General features: G+C 44.7%; 1 protein-coding gene across 6 annotated transcripts in view; it reads left to right on the top strand.

Annotated features, from left to right (window-relative positions):
* The first annotated feature begins 4039 nt into the window (after positions 1 to 4039).
* SNTB1 (syntrophin beta 1) overlaps positions 4040 to 20519 on the top strand; it is a 228391-nt gene continuing 211911 nt past the window's right edge. For 2 of the 6 annotated variants that reach the window (XM_073794703.1, XM_019932063.3), the window contains exon 1: positions 4043 to 5216. In XM_073794703.1, coding sequence (XP_073650804.1) covers positions 4643 to 5216 — 574 coding nt within the window. In that variant the 5' untranslated portion in view covers positions 4043 to 4642. Of the gene's footprint in view, positions 5217 to 20519 lie in introns of all 6 variants that reach the window. The other 4 variants (XM_073794702.1, XM_073794704.1, XM_033842674.2 and 1 more) reach the window with 4 other exon arrangements.

Genomic DNA, 20519 nt, shown 5'->3' with positions numbered 1-20519 from the left:
GCACAGTTTTAGTTTCAATAGTGAGAAGAAGAAATAAAATAAGAGTCACTAACCAGAATTATGATTCAGAGTCTGGAATCTGGCTGCTTCCATTCATTTCACACTCAGTACTGCAGCCCTCTCATTCTCCCCATGAGTTCTTTATGTACATGTCTGTCTTGCTGTCTTAATTATCTTTGTATCCTTCGGTGTGCCTGTCTCCAGCACCTTCCACAGTGTTTTATAAGAGCAGGTACTCAGTAAGCATTTGGTCAACACGTATGTACACAGGTAGGCCTCAGCTTAGGAGCTCTGCATTTCAAGCACCCTCCTGCCCCTCTGTCATTCTGTTCTCTAATTTCCCCTCAGATGTCAAGGAGCTTTCTGCCTCCTCTTCTTCACAAGGTAAATACCTTATATCCAAACTCCATTCTGTAATTGGATAAATCCCCCTAAAGATGCTCAACCTATCTTCAGGAAACAGCATCAAAAGTACAATGATCCTATTTTCCAAACGTTAACACTGGAGCATGTGTTCTAACCAGTAAAAATTGACTCAGTAGGTATTAGGAAGTAATACAGTCTCTCGCTATCCGAGGGGGATTGGTTTCAGAACCCCAAAGGATACCCACATCTGAGGATGCTTAAGTCCCTTATATCAAATGGCATAGAGCAGTCGGCTTTCCATACTGCAAGTTCCGCATCCACGGATTTAACCAACTGCTGATACAGAGGGCCAACTGTAGTTGTAATGAAGACAGTTCCTGACAATGCAAAATGTATGATGGTTGAGGCTCAAAGAGGACAAGGAGAATGGATTGTGCTGTAATCCTCCAAGGCCCTCCTTTGTGGTCTGGCCCAGGCTATCTCTCTGATCTCCCCTCTGGTCTCTCTCTTCCTCCCAGGGGCTGCTCCAGCCATGCTGGCCTCCTTTGGTCCCTTGAACCAGGCAAGCTTAGTTCTATCTCAGGTGCTTTGCTCTGGCTCTTCCCTCTCACTGGGACCCTCTTCCCTAGATCTCTGCAAGATTCCCCTCTTCTTACCATCCATGTCTCAGGCAAAAGTCACCTCCTCACAAAGGCTTTCCTTAACAGTGGCCTTGCCCCTCGTCACTCTAGACCCTGTTGCTCTGTTTTATTTTCTTCCTGGTATTTACTTCTCCGTGAAAGTGTCTTAAGTTTGCAGTCTTTCTCCACCTCCACCCTACCGCCCACTATGATGTAAGCCTCATAGGGCACATCCTACCATTTGTCTGCTCGCATATGACAGCACCTAGAACAGTGCCTGGGACAGGACAGATGCACCACCAAACTTTGTGGAATGAGGGAGGAACACTGCCCCTTCTTGCTACTGCTTCATCACTATCCTCTGCTCTGTGCTGCTGAGGATTTCCTGGCCTGTTTTTGCAAGCCTAAGTCCACCCAAACATCTGCAGGAAAATGCACCTCCCACAGCAAAGGGGCACCCATGGGAAGATCCCACTTTGGGCTGGGTGGAAATGGAAGTCAAAAGTTTAGGACAGAAGGAGGAAACAGAACTGGAGACAGAGCTAAGTAAAAGAAATCTGGTTAAAAAAAGGAGGAGGGGACTTCAGCTGTAATATCTGGAATGCTCAAGTTGGACTGGGATTCATAACCCAGTTGTGTCTTTGTCACAAACCCACCACGTGGCCTTGGATTTGTCACTGCTCTTCTCTGAGCTTCAAAGGCCACACGCATAAAGTGAGGAAGCTAGTAGTCTTTTCAGACCTGTCCAGTGACCATTCTTCAAAAGGGGAGACCTAAGAGAACATAATCTGTCCTAATTGTAAGTATTACAGGGCTGCGGTGCAGTAGTCCCATCTAGAACCAAGAAATGAGGTAAGTAAAGTTTACCTTGGAGAGTCAGCCTTACTGCTCAGGGGCCAGATATGCAGAGCTGTGTGAGGGATAAGAAAGGGCTTTTAGGCCAGCAAGACCACAGTAGTCATCAGCTTCAACTTACTAACATGTCTAAAGAAAAGAATGTGTCAATTCTGGAAGGGCCGGGTGTGCTCTAACTTTGGAAAGCAGGAGAGGCCAGAGAGACAAGGCTGGCTGCCCCTTTCTACACACATCTAGGGGAAGGGTCTAAACCCTCAGGGCTTTCCTCCCAGTGGAAAGGCTGGCCTCAGTCCAAGGTGAACACTGGGGCTGACAGGTTCTGAGCATTTTTAGGACAGTGTAGGACAATGATTAAGGTCCAAATTCTTCACACCTGGGTTTGTATCCTGACTCTGCCATTCATTAGCTACAGGACCAGAACAAGTTTTACAATCTGTACCTCCACCTTTCCACCTGTGAAACAGGAGAGATGATAATAGTAAGTATCCCCAAGAATTACTGGGAGGATTAAGTGAACATGTATAAAGCACTTAGAATAGGGGCTATTATTCTAATTCCATTGGTGAAGGCATCTCTGGCTGACATGTATACCTCAGGCCTAATGATACTGAATATTTGCTCTTCTCCTTCTGATGCCACTTTCAACAAGCAACCTACTGCTTCCCATGTAGGGCTGCTTACCCGGAAAAAAATGTGCTTATCACAGAGATTCTGAGAAATTCCCATCCCGGAGCTTGCAATTTCTTATGGCAAATTGATACATTACTTCTAGTTATGCCTGGGCCTCTGACATCGCTTGACCACAGAGGCAAGATACAGGTGTGATGTGAATGGAGGATTTCAGTCCAAGGGCGATCTGTTTTGATTTCTAAATCATCACACTGGCATCCTGGTGCCTATCTCCACCTCAGTGCGTTTGGCAGCACTCAGGCTCCTGAAGAGCGACGTGTGTGAGTCCTCAGCCTCTAAAGCAGAGGGCAGCCCCCAGACGGTTTTCCTACCCAACACTGGAGCCGCCTGTGCTGTCCCGGCCGTGAGTACCTTTCCATGAAAGAATAAACAGCTTTTGGAACACTGGTGGGTTAGAAATATAGGAAATAAGGTTGCTACAAGCAGAAGTATAAATCTAAGCATTCCCCTTGACCTACCTGCAGTGACTTCTTTTCCTCAAAAACAAAAAAACAAAAATACCCAAAACTCAAATGTTTCCATTTCATTCTGGGACCCTGCCTGGAATACCAACCACCCGATCTCTGGGGATTGGTCTGGGTTTTTAAACATTCTCAATTAAAAGTGTGAGTCATTCTGGAAGGGTTAGAGAACTTCCAATGATAATACACATCGGTGGGAATGTGTTCAATAGATTTCTTTCCTCCTGACACCTTGCTGGGTTGGGTTTACCTTTAGGAATTCTCAGATTTGTGAATTTTGTTTTGGTTTTTGGAGAGAGGGCAGAGAGAGGAGGGAAAAGGAGGGAAAGGAGAAGTGTGAAACACTTCCAGAGTTCCATGAGACCTGCTTAGGGTCGGGGAGAACTTGAGAGGTTCAAGGACCAGGAGGGTTCTGGGAGGTTCATCTAAGACATGGGTTATGTTGGCATTTCCGCATTGGCCTGAGAAAGTAACCAATGATTATATCATTTCCCAGGAAAAATGCAGCTAGAGCTCCACATATGTCACTCATAAAGGAACTTTTGAGAGACAGTCCATTGCAACTGAGTTCTTAAATGGTGGACTTTCTATATTGGATCTCGGGAAGAAAGAGAACGTCACAGGAAGCATTTGGGTGGCACTGGGGGGAAAAAAAAGATAGGTCAGAAGCAGAGAGCATATAATGTGCTAGAAATGGAAGAACATATGTCTCTGGGGTCTGGGGCAGGTAGCGACCTGCTAAAAACCCCAGCCAGCAAAGACACCTCTCCAGAGACCCGGCAGAAAGATGTCCTGCATTTAAAAAGAAGTTTCTCGCACTCGGGTTATGCTGACGTTTCATTTTGGGGTCTTGGGACAGCCTTCCCTCGTGACTCTCAGGGAACCCAGGGCCTCTGCCTGAGTCTACCTGACAGTCCCTGCGAAAAGGAGAGACAGGTAAGAACTCAGCAGGAGAAGCCGAGACTTGGTTTGAGGAAGCCAGAGGGAGGAGATTTGAATCTAGACACCCCTGGGGGGTAGGACTGAGAGGCGATTCTACAGAGGGTGTGAAAGGGGAGGGGGCTTGGGAGCATCAGGCAGGGGACCAACGCAGGACACACAGACCACGCCAACGTGCGGTGTGGGCGCCCGCGGAGAAGGACGGGTGGAAACGAGACGCCTGGGGCGGGGTGGAGGGGAAGCTGTCCCTGCGGCGACGTGCGCTCGGAGGAGGGAGGCGGGGAGGGTCGAGCGGGCGCGCGGCGTGTGACCGCCGAGGCTGCGGCGGCTGGAACAGGTGAGCGGCCGCCGGGCGCTGGGTCCCCGCCCTTCCCCGGGAGCGACTCCCCCTACCGACCCTCGCCGGCGCTTAGCCGTTACGCGGCTTCCCCTCGGTTTGGGGTTTTGCCACTGGCAGCTGGTTTTTTTCCCCTTTCCTGTTTCTGTCTCTCCTTCTTCTTTTAGGTTGCTCCACCCCGCCCAGGATCAGGCCAGGGGGAACCGGCCGCACCGCGGTTGCCAACTCGCGCAGGGCGCTTTGGCGAAGTCCCGGAGTGGAGTCCCGCGTCCCGCCTCCTCCCTGCGGGGCGCGCTCTCCTTGCTCCCCCCCGCAACCCTTCCCCACTTTTCCCCCCTTTTGCAATCACATGGCATTTTAAGAATGCGGGAAAGATGGCGGTAGCGGCGGCGGCGGCAGCGGCGGCCGGGCCGGCCGGCGGGGGAAGCGGCCGAGCGCAGCGGAGCGGGCTGCTGGAAGTTTTGGTGCGGGATCGCTGGCACAAAGTTCTGGTGAACTTGAGCGAGGACGCCCTGGTTCTGAGCTGCGAGGAGGGCGCTGCGGCGTACAACGGCATCGGGACCGCCACCAATGGCTCGTTCTGCAGGGGCGCCGGCGCGGGGCACCCGGGCGCGGGCGGCGCGCAGCCCCCGGACTCGCCCGCCGGGGTCCGCACCGCCTTCACCGACCTGCCCGAGCAGGTGCCCGAGTCCATCTCGAACCAGAAGCGCGGCGTGAAGGTGCTGAAGCAGGAGCTGGGCGGGCTGGGCATCAGCATCAAGGGGGGCAAGGAGAACAAGATGCCCATCCTCATCAGCAAGATCTTCAAGGGGCTGGCGGCGGACCAAACGCAAGCCCTGTACGTAGGGGACGCCATCCTGTCCGTAAACGGGGCCGACCTGCGGGACGCCACCCACGACGAGGCGGTGCAGGCGCTGAAGCGCGCTGGCAAGGAAGTGCTGCTGGAAGGTGAGGGGTTAACGCCGGGCGGGCCGCTCGGGATGCGCAGCGCACGCCCCCCCGCCCCACCGCAGCCGCATCCTCACACCCACCCGCTTGCTGTCACCCACCAGGGGGCCGCAGCGCGCTGCTGGCGGAGTTTTGACAACTTTTGCCCACCTGGGGGCAACTTGTTCCCTCCCTAGGGTTGTCCCAGGCGTTGACCCGTCAGGGGTGTAGGAAAGGGCTAGGCGAAGAGGGTTTCTGTGCCGAGCACCGGGTCGGAGGCGTAGTGATGTTGTCTCATTTTTTATCCGCGCAAAATCCTTGTGTAGTGTAGGGGCTGGAAGTGAAACTGGCAATGAAGTGTACGCGCCCGCGTTCCGAAGCGAGCTCACTGAGTAATAGCAACTCTGACAGTTTTCTGCTTTGGCACAATTTTCTTCTCAGGAGCCTGGGCTGCCCAGCTAAAAAAAAGGGTTGAATCTCAAAGGGGCCAGAGAGGGGTGGCAACGTGTGAATGCTAGAACTCCCACCACCCTTCCCGATTTCCTCCTTTCAAATTGGAAACTGGGCTTCTGGCTCGGGAGCTGTGCCCAGGGCTGGGAAGTGAGGTGCAGCTGTATGCAAAAGTTCACTTCTGCTGCCAGGTGTTTGGCCGGTCCCTCTGGATTCCAGGTTGCTCCGGTGGAGGGCTGGTGAAGTGGTGTTTCTGCCTGCATCTTCCCCCGGTGTTTCCCCTCCATTCCCCCAGAGTGATGTGGAAACAACTTTGCATTTGTAAACAGTTTCCCCTGCGTGTGAGGTGTCTTAGAAACTACTCTCTTGAGATCTTATGTCCCCATTCTCCTAGTTACCGAATGTGAGCAGAATAGGTAGCACCGTTTTGTGCGCTTTTGTGACTGTGGGGCGTTACGTGGGGCAGAAGGGCAGTGGTAAGGGGATGACGCATTCTCCTTTCCCACTACAGCTGCATTTTTCACTGGATGCCTGCCACTCTGCCCCTTAGCTTGCTTTGTACATAGCTCTTTCAGCACTAATGTCATGGAAATATCTATTTATTCAGCTTTTCCCCTGCTGTAGATTGAGTTATCTGGGGTCTTTGATTTAGTTTGGGTCATCTCCCTTGAGCTCCATGACATGCTTGCTGAGTCAACGAATAAATGAACCCATGGCCATTGAAACAATGTTTCAACTGAGATCTTGTAAACCAGGTGGTTGATTTAAGCCTAAATTAAGAACTTAAGTCAATTTCCTGCTCATCAGTTGTGGTGCTGGTGTGTGAAACCCAGAAAGTTCGAAGTTGGGAAACCAACTGTTCCCTGTAACAGCTGATGCAACTCTCTGGTACATGGCCCACATCCTGGCCTAGAATACATGTTCCCCCCCCCCCCTTATTTGTCTAGAGGATTTGTGATGTCTTCATATTTAATTGCTACCCAGGATCCAGAAAGTGGAAGGCTATTTGCTTTGGCTTTATGGTTAACATAAATAAACAAAAAAAGTTTTCTTGGTTCAAGTGTGTGTCGGCTTCTGTGACAAGGGGCAGGTGGAATCTGGAGCAAGTGTAGTTTGGACTATAAACGGCTGAATACCTGCTTGGCTTGTAATATTTACTGCAAAATATCAGGGGGCACATAGGCAGGTGGCTTCTATTTCAGGCACTGCCCTTCATTATGTCTCTTCTTCTCCTCAGTTTCACTTTAATGAATAGTGATTTAGCAAAGAAGTAAAAAAAAAAAAAAAAAAAACTCTCTCACCCCAAAAGAGGAAGAAAATGTGACTGGCTACAGTTTAAAATAAACTTAGACGAAGAAAAAAAGTCAAGCAGTTGTCTGACTTTATTGGTGCAGCAACTGAAAAGTGAGCTTTGTAAAAATCTCTGAAGGTAACATTCTTACAACGGATTGTTGTGTGTTCCAGGCAGGACCTCTAGGGGCAGACCTATGGGCTTCTTAGACACGACCCACCTGGGCTTTGGGCAGCAGTCTTATTCCAGGCCTGAGTTTTCAGAAATTGACTGCTATTAAGATAAGCAAGAAACCCCCCCCCCCCCAAAAAAAAACAGTACCTCTTCTTCTGAGAGTATTGGTCCGAAATGAGGTGGGAATGATCATGTATCATCAAATCAAACAGCATACAACCTCTCTTTTGTAGCTTGGCCTAGTACAGGGATTCCCAGCTGAAGGTACTTTTCAGAATCACGGGAAGGGCTTTTTAAAATCACCTATCGGGACTTCCCTGGCGGTCCAGTGGTTAAGACTTCGCCTTCCAATGCAGGGGGTGTAGGTTCAATCCCTGGTCCAGGAGCTAAGATCCCACATGCCTCACAGCCAAAAAACCAAAACATAAAACAGAAGCAATATTGTAACAACTTCAATAAAGACTAAAAATGGTCCACATCAAAAAAAAAAATCTTGAAAAATATTTAATAAAATAAAATCACCTATCTACTTGCTACTGCACTGAAATGCCATCTTGATTTCAGAATTTCTACATAGGAAAGTCTTTGCTGATGTAATCTAGTTGGACCAGAGGGCTAAGGGAGATGTATTAAAGATATATTTATATGGCAAAGACACTGTTTTCTATTTAGATTGCTTTTTTTGGTTTGTATGATTTTTGAGGGAGCGGTTGGAGACTAGTTTCATCCCTCAACCGCAGCCAATATGACCCCCATTACATGACATGCGCCCCCTAGTGGAGACTGACTGCCTCTACTAATGGTACATCCTGTGAAATGAAACCCCGCCCAGCAAATTTCAATGCCAGCGTTCTAGTCTTAGATTCTGCCACAGAAGGATGTCAACCTCCCTGAGCCTCAGTGTTTTCTGAAAAATGAGAATAAAGAAATGCTTACTTACTGGGCTGCTGTATGGAAGAGCACTCTGAGAATTTAAAAAGGCCTGGGGAGGGGGGCGGGACAGAATGTATCAAATGCCTGCTGTGATTATTTTTACAATTCACATGAAGATGAAATTGCCCCTTCTAAGGGACACACCTTTCCTATTCCTTTACTAGAGTTTATATTTTTAAATTTTTATTTTTTTGTTGTTGTTTTTGTACTATAGAACTGTAATGTTAGGAGACCTTTGCTCTGGGAAAAGAGAATCACAGCAACAGCTAGTATCTCTTGAGCACTTAATATGTGCCAGGTTTTACTTATATTTGTTCATGTACACTTCTGGTAACCCCATGAGGTTAGTCCTACTGTTGCTTATTTTACTGATGGGAAACTAAAGTTTACAGACTTTACACGTTTAAAGTTTACAGGTTATTTGCATAAACTACCAGAGCTAGAAGGCATCCAGGTCTATCAGACTTAAAAGCTCATACTTAAAACCCCCAGGTGAAATTGATACTCTGAGCTTCTGCTTCAACTGCGTGCTTGAATCAGTTGAAGCTTCATCAGTTATTGGGCTCAAGATGTCCTTCCCCACTACTCGAATGTGCTGACATGCTTGGGCCGGCTTTGAGCAGGAAACAGCAATTGTATGGACCGCTCAAAAGGGAGAGGCAGGAAAGAGGATTGAGTCTCAAAGCCCTCATCACCAAGTGTCTGGCTATCAAGAGGGAGCGGCTGCGATATGGCCCAAATTTACAATGTGACTGAGCCTCCATCATTAAACACATGGCGGGCAAATAGACTCAATTGCAATTCAGACTTAAAGAGTGAATAAACTATGCCAGTGAAGTCAGTGTTAACCCAAACGTGCATCAAAGTTAAGATCAGAAATCTTCACACTGTGAACTCATTTCCCATTTTAGGGAGGTGGGAACAGGGACCCTGCATTCAGCCATGCAGATATTCAACCTCACAACTCCAGGGGTGCACCCTCTGGAGTTGGGCAGGGCGTACCTGCATAGACGTCTTTGGCAGCTTTGGGTACAGAAGGGGGGGTGGGGGAAGAGGTTTTTGCCCTTATATTAATAGTAAAATCATAATTTGGCCTATATCAACCTTTTTGTAACTGAAGCGACAATAAAATTGGTTTCTTCAGAACTTTGCTGAGATCGAGGAGTGCAGAATGTTCTGGAAGTGGAGGTGAGGGGTGGACAGAATTATCCTTGGCTACAGAGGTCACTTATGGAACTAGACTAGAAAAAATAGAAACGCAAAGGAGAAAGTCAGAGACAGTTGTTGGCATTAACCTTCTCCATCAGAGTTCCTCCCTCAGTACTACTCCCAGGAATGCTTGTCTGCTGAGATCATCTAAAATGTCACTTTCATAATCACTTTCTCCAGTGGTGGAAGTAGGGATGATGGGGCAGGGAGATGGCAGGGTGCAAGGGAAGGGCAGTGATATTGCTGGCATTCAGTCTCAGGATTGGATGAGAATTTGAAGTTTAAAGAATATTAATTTATTTAGGATGTACAGATTCTTAAAGAATACCCAAGAACCCTGGAATTAGAATCTTGAAACTTGAGTTATCTTTTAACTAATAATTACACTTTTGGCAATATACTTTATTTCTTTGGACCTTAATTTTCTTCATTGGAAAGCTAGAAAGCTGCAGTAAGCCATCTCTAAACCTTATTTCACTTCATAACTTATAAATTCAGACCCAACACACTTTTATTAACAAATCTTTCTAACACCCCTTTTATTATCATGAAATGAATTTCATAAATATAACCTAACTCTAATTTAAATTTAAAATCAAAATAATGCCCTATTATTAACATGAAAAAATGGAGAAATGAAGTGAATTATAAAAAATATGTTTCAACAGATAACTGCATGGTACAACTACACCAGAGGTCATAATGAAGGAGGTAGATGCTAGGACTTGTATGTAAAATTACTATCGATGCATAGCTACAAATGAAGATGGGTAGGGGTATGTAATATCACTTGGGATCTGGAAAAATCTTGCCCTGTGAAGGACTGGCTCAGACGTTGCAAGGTGTCTTGGATCCCTGGCGGCTATCACTAAATGCTAGTCGTATGCCAGCATGACCCACCTTGACCTCTAAAATGCCTCCATAAGTTTATGAACTGCTATTGGGGAAGGGCAAGAACCAACCTCTTAAGAACCAGTGTTCTGTAAGAATGCTAATTCTACTTTATAATGCCTAACCTTTTGTAAACTCTTTTTACACGTGTGATCGTACCTAACACTTATATAATATTTACCTTGTACCAGATGCTGTTCTTAGCACTTTACGTGGACCAAATCAGTGGTATCTCACAATACCCTGATGCTATCAGTATGTCTATTTTACAGATAAGAAAACTGAGGCCCAGATCAATTAAGCCACTTGCCAAAGAAACACAGTGAATAAATGCTGAGGCTGAGATTGAAGCACAAGCCTTAAAGCCTTTGATCCTCATGAACAGCTGTACAAAATAAGCGGACTAGGGATGCTTATCCTCAACTTGTTGATTAGGAAAGTGAAGCTCCAAGAGGTGGAATGATTTGTCTTTATGAGGCCTTTCTTCTACTTTCTTGTTTGAAATATTCGTTTTCTACTATGGCTGTAACAAATAACTAGAAACCCTGGTAAATTAAAACACACATTTACTATCTTACAGTCTGTTAAAGTCAGAAGCCCGATGCTGATCTCACTGAGCTAAAATCAACGTATCTGCAGGGCTGCATTCCTTTCTGGAGGCTCTTTTCCAGAAGCTTCTAGAGACCACTCTCCTGCCTTGACTCATGGCTCCCTTCCATTAAGCCTGGGGTAGCAGTTTGAGTCCGTCTCACCTCTAATCACTCCAACCTCTATTATACCTCCGTCTTGCATTTTAAAGGCCCCTTGTGATTACATTGGTCACATCCAGATAATCCAGGATCATCTCCCCATTTAAAGCTAATGTTTAGCAATCCTAATTCAATTTGCAACCCTAATTCCCCTTTGCCGTGTAAGGTAACATATTCACAGGATCTGGAGGCTGGGCATCTTCTTTTCAGGGGGTGGTGGAGAGGGATAATTTTTCTGCTACCACATCTGGTTTGCTAAAGTCATAATGGTGCAGAGTTCCCAGGTAGGACTTCATGAATACACGGAACCACAGTAAAGAATCACTTCCTGTCTCACTGCAAAAGAGTTCTTCATTCATTCATTTATTTATGCCTCTAACGAGTTATTTATTCCGTGTCTTCTATGTGCCACACGCCACTAGGGGATTGCCTTCAAGAAGCAACATTTGAGTGACAGACACAGATCAGCACCGGATCAGCACCGTACAGGCAACTACAGGATGGAGTGAAAAGGGCAACATGCGGGGTTTTATGGGATGCTGTGGGTTCCCGCGGGAAGGGCAGCTGAGCCCCTCTAGGGCTAGGGAAGGCAAATGCCTCAGGGCACCCTAAAAAAGAGCTTGGCCATCAGCTGTAGCCCAGTGTGGCTGAGCGGGTAGAATGTGACCTTCAGACCTTGATGAAGGGCAAGACTGAAAAAAGACCAGAGAATTGAGCAGGGGGCAAGGCTGGTAAGCCTTGTTACAGAGTTGGATTTCATTCTGAGGGTGAAGTGTTTTAGGCAGGGAAATGTCACGCTCGGTTTCACATTTCAAGAAGCTCGCTCTCTAGGGCGGTGCTTCTAGCATGAGGTTGGCAGGGCTTTAGTGAAATGACTGGCTCCCTGTTTCCACCCAGCTGCCCTGGGACACGGCCACTTGACCCTGAATTATACTTGGGGGCAACTCCATGAGTAAGGCTTAGGTTTGCAAAGGGGCTTTACTCACATTACGATTTTGTCACCAGGTCACCCCTTTGTGGATGCTTGGACAGGTGTTACAATCTGCCTTTTGCACAGGAGGGTTAGGTGACTGGTCCCAGGTTACCTGTCAGTGACAGAGCTGGAAATCAGATTATCTAACACCCCATCAGCTCTCCTGCTGCGCGCTACATAAACTCAAGACATCCTGTGGGGACCAAAAGAAGTCTCAGAGGAATAAGCCTTGGCCTCTGATTTGGGGAGCCTTACAGTAATTAGGGAGGCAGGGCATTTGAGGCTGACTGTGAAATACTTGAGATTAGTAAGACAAATAGGGTGATTTTGACCCCAGCATATATAGCATAGTACCTGGCAGACATCAGGCTGTTAAAATGTGTTAGAAAAGGAAAAAATGGAAGGACAGATGGAAGGAAGGGAGGGAGGGAGGGAGGGAGAGAAAAAATTGGGGGATTTAGCAGTGACCCTTTTTTTATGACTCCCATCCTCCAGCACTCCTGCTGTTAGACTATGGTGATAAACATCTGGCATCCGATAATGAAAACTATACCTTTTCCTGTAGAGAAGAGGAATAAAGAAGGGACTTTATAAACCTAGGAAGCACTTACTTAACATAGACCAGTCTTGAAAGTTCCCAGAAGAGGAGCCAGGCATGATTTTAACAGTGATCCGAAAATGTAATTAATTATCCTTTTCGTGTTATATTTATAACCACTTTGCCTTTGCCCCGCTGTGGCACAGGGACCTCCACATCTGAATAAGTAAGAACGCTTTCTACCCAAGGAGATGAAAACTCTCTGCTTAGATATTTTAATTGTTTCGTTTTTAAGCTTATGTATCAGCCTGAGAATTCAGACCATGTTCCTTAAGTGAAGCTGATCGGAATGGTCCTTCAGTTCCTTCTTTCTGCCGGGGTAGGGGATGTTCTTCTTGTTCAGCGGTGCATTTTAGCCGTCGCCCCGTGAAGTATGTATAAAAATAACTCGCTGCACATGGCTCCACACTTGTGAAAGACATCTAACCAAAGCTACCAGTGTTCTGTTTGGCGAAGGGAAATCATTCTCTGGCAGCTAGTGGCCTGCTAAGAATTCTACTTCAGATGATGCATTTCAAAGCAGTTCATGTTAAAGAAAAGCCAGAATTTCCCCCCGTATTTATAACAGGTGTTTTATGTACCAAACCTCATTACCCACTTCACTGGCTTTGATCTATAATAATGCTTGCCTTTAGCCCTGGTCTGCAGAGTGAGACTTAAGAGAAAATATATAATGTGCACCACAAAGTAAATATCCTAACAGACCCGCACAAATGAGCCGCATTCCCAGCGCAGAATAGACAAGATGGACAGGTTCATGATTAATAATGATTATCATGGATCTTAAAAGGATGACCCGTACTTTAGCTCAGTACTTTTAAAAACTGCTCCTCCCTGTGGACTGAAGCGTCGTTCTTAGCATGTTCATAAGTGTGGGAGGCTCTGTCTAAAACGTCACGGGTTGCTGAGGATGACTGCAGCTGACATGTCCAGTTTGTTTGCATTGCTGTTCAAACTGCTCTTGTTTCTTCCTTTCGCAATTTTGTTTTTTTTTTCAAAGTGGTAAAAGACAATGGTTCAGAGGGTGGGCCTTGGATTTATTTTGTCTGGGCTCGAATTTGCAAGCCACCTCTTTCTCCCTGTGTGATCTTGTGCAAGTTACTTAATTACAAGCTTCAGTTTCTTAATCAGTGGGTTCATTGTAAGGAGTAGAGTGATTATGTATGTAAAGTGGTTAGCTCATTGCCTGGAACCGTAGTCTGCACTAAATAATTAGTAACTGTGTAATATGTCAGGTCTCATGCTTATCTAGGTATTATTTTTGGATAGAGGGTTCAATCCTATAAGTAAAATGAAGGGTTCAATCATACGTTCTATAAAGCCTTTTGGGGGGCACAAGGGACAGCTTGGGATTTGCCATGTTAGGGAACCAAATGATGTAAGTGATGGCTTAGGAGAGTTCGTTTGCCTTGCAGGTGTGAATTATGATCCCACAAGGGTGTATTTCACTGATGAGTTTTAGTCGCATCAGGTGCTTTCCATCAACCAAACCACAGTGTAGGGTGCTGTGGCTTTTAGTGGGCAAATGTGAACTGTGTCTTAAAATGCTGATATGCAGGAACATGCAGAGGAGTGTTTTGTGAAGGAACAGTAGGCAGGTAGGGATTTAACCTACACAGCAAAATTCAAAACTCTAAAATTTTTTCTAGTCATTATAGGAATGTGGAGATCTTATTAACCCAAAGAAACCCAAATGTTTCTTTTACAAAAAATGTAAAATATTTATATAATCATTACTAAGTCAGAAATATACTTTAGTTTTTTATTCTGTTATTTAGTACTGTGTTTCACGGTCTCCAAGAGACCATCCAGTGGAAGATATGTCATTGTTTATGTACCCTGAAGAAAGAAAAAACTGTCTAAGATGGGAAGTCTGATAGGTTACCTGCATAAAGTTGGGACACCAAAGGGCTATGCCTTCAATGCAGGAATAAATGAAAAATAAACCCATCACACAAAAAGGGACAACGAAGGCACTCATTTCAAATTTGGTACTGGTGGAAGGAAGGAAGAATATATCTCCAATAATTTTGAATTGCAGGTTGGTTCTAATAAATATTTAGGTCTGAATATACAATGTCAGTGTGAGTTTTAAAAAGTACTTAGGCAGATAATCTAAAGTGTTTTCAGATAGAGAGAGCCCCCGATGAATGATAGGAGAAATTATAAATACTCTCTGCAAGAACTTGGTTTCCATCCCCACCTTCAGAGATTTTAAGGCCTATCCCCCAATTCAAAGATGATAAAATATGAAAAGAAATGGGCAGTTTGAATTGATGAGGTATGGTGTAAAATTGTTACACAACTATTTATTAAAATAATTTTTCTTTTAATGTTTGTAAGGTGGCACCTTGTTGGTAGATTGAAGCAAAAATCTGTAGAGGGATGAGATGAAATTCCTGTTCTAAAATAGAACAGCCCAGAGGGGAGACAGGTGTAGAGTAATAAACTACATTTATGTAAATTACAATAAGTTCTATAATAATAAAAAGTTATAAAGGAGTAAATGTTGTAACAGAACTTATGGAATATCTGAAGGTACTAAGGATATATGAAGTGGAAAGGAATGCTTCACAGAAAAGGTGACTTGAGAGTAGGATTACATAAGCAAAGTGAAATTTAAAATATAGGTAATTACATGGCTATCTGGGGCCCTGCATTTCAAATACTTTCATCTGAAATGTCCTTCATCTGCAATGAAAATCAAGGTTAATGATTTTTCTTTTTTGCTTGCGATATCCATATACTGTCCTCTGTTCTGTACTTCTTAGAATTTGTCTAAATCAAAATACTACATGTTTATAGCATTTCTTTGCCTACCCTCCCCCAGATCTTCTCTCCTGTTCCCCAGAATATTAGAATATATAGCAGTATAGGCATATTATTTAGAATATTCTAATAGCAGTATGGGCATATGATTTAGAATATTGGAATACTTTTTTTTACATACTAGAATATATATTCTAATATTCTGAATCATATGCCTATTACTGCTATTTCTTGATATATCAGATTTAGCCATTATTGACTAAATCAGTCTCTGTTTATAAAATTATGATAATGTCAGTATTGCTCCATTTTCCAGCCAAGTAATATTCTATGATCAGGTCTTTTGCACTTACTAACAGCTTTTCTTTTTTTTCCATTTGCTTAGTTTTCTTATGCCTAGCTCAATTTTTTTTTCCCAAATGCAGCACTAATGTATCAAATTTCTAGCAATAATTTTTTTTCAGATTTTCACACATATCAAATAATCCACCCATTCTGTTTATTTTTCTCCTGGAGCCCTGCCGCTCTGGACTGGTCTGTCTTGGCCTGGTGTATGGCCATCTTCCTCGGGTTGTCCTTGGCTTTATCCTGTGTCTGTTTTCCTGAATCTACTATCACCTTCATTTGTTGTTTACTCCCTAGTTTTGCTGGAGCACTTTTTTTTTTTTTTTTTGCGGTACGCGGGCCTCTCACAGCTGCGGCCTCTCCCGTTGCGGAGCACAGGCTCCTAACGCGCAGGCTCAGCGGCCATGGCTCACGGGCCCAGCCGCTCAGGCTCCAGACGCGCAGGCTCAGCGGCCATGACTCACGGGCCCAGCCGCTCTGCGGCATGTGGGATCTTCCCGGACCGGGGCACGAACTTATGTCCCCTGCATCCGCAGCGGGACTGTCAACCACTGCGCCACCAGGGAAGCCCCGGAGCACATTCTTCAGTGGCTTTCTGAGAAAGAATGTTTGGGAGGTAAATATGTGATAATATCTTTAATTTGTTTTCTCACTGGGTTGGTCCTTTGATTGTGGTGGTCTGAGGTAGCATTTTCCCTTAGCAGTTTTCAGGTTTGCTAGTGAGAAGTCTTAGGCCATTCTCGTTCGCTTTCTTTTATGTGTGAACTATTTCTTTTTGCTGGAAACTTTTTTTTTTTTTTTGCGGTACGCGGGCCTCTCACTGTTGTGGCCTCTCCCGTTGCGGAGCACAGGCTCCGGACGCGCAGGCTCAGCGGCCATGGCTCACGGGCCTAGCCGCTCCGTGGCATGTGGGATCTTCCGGGACCGGGGCATGAACCCGTGTCCCCTGCAAAGGCAGGCGGACTCAACCACTGCGTCACCAGGGAAGCCCTAATACTTCTTTTTATCTCTGAAATTCTCAGGTGTATAGACTGCCTTGCCTTGGTGTGAGGCTTTTGGTAATCAATTTTCCAAGCACTTAATGGACAGCAGTAGGCTGAAGCCGTAGTTCCCAAACTGTGTGCCAAGATATCCTAGGGTGCCCCAGTGAACTCACAAGGGTACCATGGAATATTTTAAAGTTTCAAGGAAAACAGCACCATCTCTTGGATACCAGGCAAACTGTTAAAGGGTGTTTCAACATTAGATTGCTGCATTCCTTCAATAATGTGAATATCTTTGCAAAGCCGGGTTTTCTGCGATTACTGTGATAAGAAATTAAATTAAATTAAGTACCACATGAAATGAAGGTGGCAGTATCCATGTGATTCCAAAGTTTTAGAAGTTGTGTAGTGCCCAACAAATGCTAAGTTTTTAGGACTTAAAGATGTACTACATTGTTTGGACTTAACTGCTTAATAAATTGAATTGGTAGGTGTTTCTTTGGGCCTATGAGTGTCATGAAAAAAATAACTAAGACATTTAGGGTGCCATTTACCGAGTAGATTGGGGTCTGTGGTCCAAAGGCTCTTACACGTCAGTTCTGGAACAGTTTTCTTGTATTATTTATTTGACAGTTCTTCTCCTTTGCCGTTTTTGCTCTCTGTGTGTGGAAATCTTATAGCTGGATGTTGGACCCTCTGTATGGACACACTAAGAAACTAATTTTTGTTGCTATCTTTTTTTCCTTTTTTTCTCCAGTTGTCCTTCTCTTTCATGTTTGTTCATTTTCATGAACAATTACTAGATTTGTATCTACAACTGCTGTATTGAATCTTTAAAAAATTTTATCTGTTCTATCTCTAAGCTCCAGAACATTCTCTTGGTCTCATTGTTCATTCTTTTCTTATAGCATTCTCTTGTTTTGTGGATACAATATCTTTGCTGCTCTCTAAGAACCCATGAATAATAAAACCCAGTTTTCTGAAGACTTTTTTTTGCACTAATATTGGCTCAGATGTCTCAATGTACCTTTCTGTCCACTTAATTTTTCAGTGTGTTTAGGCATATCTGATAGTGTCACGTATTCTGAGATTTGTTCCATTTTTGTGTTCCCCGAGAGGCAGAACCTGATAAGAGTATCTCAGTGTAAGAAGTTTATTTGGGGTAGAATCACAGAAAACACTGGTAGTAGAGTGGGAATGTAAGACGGTGATTGGAACAAACCCATAAAGACCCCACCGTGAGCCACTAAGCCACTCTGGGATGCATCAGATCCTAACTGAGGGGTGAGGAAGGGGGTGAAACTTATTCACCAGCTCGCCATCATCATTTCGTTAAGGTTGACTGCTGAGGGTATTACCTCTCTGATACTCTTGCTGGCATCTCTGCGAGGGTCACAAGTACCCTCCTGCCAAAAAGATGCCCTCCAGGCAGAGAACTGCAGGTATTCACTCTAAGCAGCCTTCTCTGCATGTAACATTGACTGCAGAGGAGACATGATATACTAACTTGGGCTTCATCAGAACCTCATTTCCTGATTTAAAAGTGTTCAGAGGAAATCGTGTTGGAAGATGTACTGTGCTCAGACCCATTTCTGTCCCAAAATCTTTTGTAAAGGCTGGTTCAGACACAATCAAGATGGAGTATATTATCCTCGGGAAGCCTTGTAAGGCAAAATTTTGCCCACCTTTACCTGATTTTTAATTTCTTTGAGTGTGTGGTTAGCAGAGAGGCTGGCAGTTCCACTTAGTTGATTGCACAGTCCCTGCAAGTAGGCTATGCACAGGTTAGATTAATTGAACCAAAGGGGAGCACTGTGTTTCTCAACCTCAGTGCTATTGACATTTTGGACTAGATAATTCTTTGTTGGGGAGCAGGGTCTGTCTTCTGTGACGTAGGATGTTTAGCAGCATCCCTGGCCTCTACCCACTAGATGCAAGTAGCGTCCTCTGCCCCTACTTATAATAACAAAAAATGTCTCCAGACATTGCCACATATCCCAAGGAGGGCAAATAGCCCCTGGTTGAGAGGCACTGGTGTACAGCCTATAGTACCGGTTCTCAGACTTGGCCATGCGTTAGAGACACCTAGGAAGCTTTAAAAAACCTCATGACTGGATCCCTACCTGAGGGATCCTAATTTTAACTAGTCAGGGATTTATTCTGGGTATTAGTCGGTTTACAGGCTCCCCAGGTGATTCTAATGTACCTTCAGGGCTGAGAACCACTGGCCAAATCGGTCTGCTCATTAACTGTAAAGTAGTGAAACAGAGTCTAAGGCAATCAGGAGTGGTGGGGCCCGTGGTGGACTGGGTTAATCCAATGTCATCTTAAGGTGGGCAACTTCGGCTCTTACTGCCATGTGGAAGAAGATCTCTTTTCTGTTTTGTCTCTGGAACTTGCGATTTTCCTTTATTGACGCTTTGGAGTGCACAAAATACATGAACAGCAAGCCCCTCTTTTGATAATACGATTCTTGTTCCAGGGACAAAGGAACTATTGAGTCTCAGAGGGACGGTCAAAAGTGTAGATGAGGCATGAGCAGAGTGGACAAACTAGCTTTCTGACCTTGAACAATAGCCTCACCTGTCTAGAACTTAGTTTTCTCATGGCTAACGTGGGGATAACAATAGTACTTTGTGGGGCTGATATGAGAATGGAAAGAGTGAATACAGAACTTAGTACAATATCTAGTACTGTGCATTGTATCAAAGTATCAAAGCGTGTTGGTTACTATTATGATAGATTTGTCTTCCTGCATAGATTATATGATCATAAGAGAAGGGATCAGGCCTTATCTACTTTAAGAACTTCAATGAACTGAACAGAATTGACTCATCGGTAGTTGTCTGTTGGTCATTAGCCATGGCCCTAAAACAGCAGGATTTGGGCAAAACTAAGAAACAAGCAGCTTCATTTGGTAAGATTTACAGATGGTTAAATAATGTACGTGGTGTTGGATCAACAATTATTTAACAGTGTCTCCATGTCGTAGGTCTTTATCAATACCTGGTTGAAAGAGGGGCCTAAATTAACAAAACCAGGTGCTCTGTCCCAATCCTTCTAACACCTGGAAAATAAAATTTTGAAATGGATTTGCTGGTTTAAATATATTTTGAACACTTTACAATTTTTACGTGGGTACATTTTATTTTAAATTATACCTCATGTCCCAGAATCATTATTTCTCATTCTGCCAGAAAACGTACTCTCCACAAATTTATCTTTGCCTCAATAATTATGAAATGACAGGAGACTGTATTTCCAATATGGTATGTTTATCAATCTGTATTTGTCAGGGAAAAAAATGAATATAACTTTACAACTGTTCCAAGTACTGAATTAAGTTGTCTATCCTTTGAAAACGTCCATAAGGCGTGGAAGGATGATCTGAAAGAAGAAACTTTTTTTTTTTTTTTTGCGGTACGCGGGCCTCTCACTGTTGTGGCCTTTCCCGTTGTGGAGCACAGGCTCCGGACGCGCAGGCTCAGCCGCCATGGCTCACGGGCCCAGCCGCTCCGCGGCATGTGAGATCTTCCCGGACCTGGGCACGAACCCGCGTCCCCTGCATCGGCAGGCGGACTCTCAACCACTGTGCCACCAGGGAAGCCCCAAGAAGAAACGTTTTAAAGAATGAATCTCAGCCACTGATTTGTAAAATTCCATTCTCAGCTGCTTAATTTTTTTATATATGTTCATATTTATATACGTGTGGGCATGTAATGTAAAATATGCACATAAAATATATTTTGGGAAAATGGAAAGTTTCCCTGATATAGTTGTAGAGAAAGAACATACCTAGAAAACACACATGACACTATATGACAGCTTTGCTAAATGAGTGTTGTGGACAGTAAGTGCTGCTACACACGTAATGAGGGAGGAATCCTGAAAGCTGTGGACAATACGGAATGCTTTTACAGCGCCAAGGCCTGAAGTGGACACAGATGGTTCATTCTTGT

The sequence above is a fragment of the Tursiops truncatus genome, chromosome 17 (genome assembly GCF_011762595.2).
Source record: "Tursiops truncatus isolate mTurTru1 chromosome 17, mTurTru1.mat.Y, whole genome shotgun sequence".
NCBI lineage: Eukaryota > Metazoa > Chordata > Mammalia > Artiodactyla > Delphinidae > Tursiops > Tursiops truncatus.
Note: the sequence above shows the minus strand (reverse complement) of the source record. Positions and strands in the feature narration are given on the sequence as shown.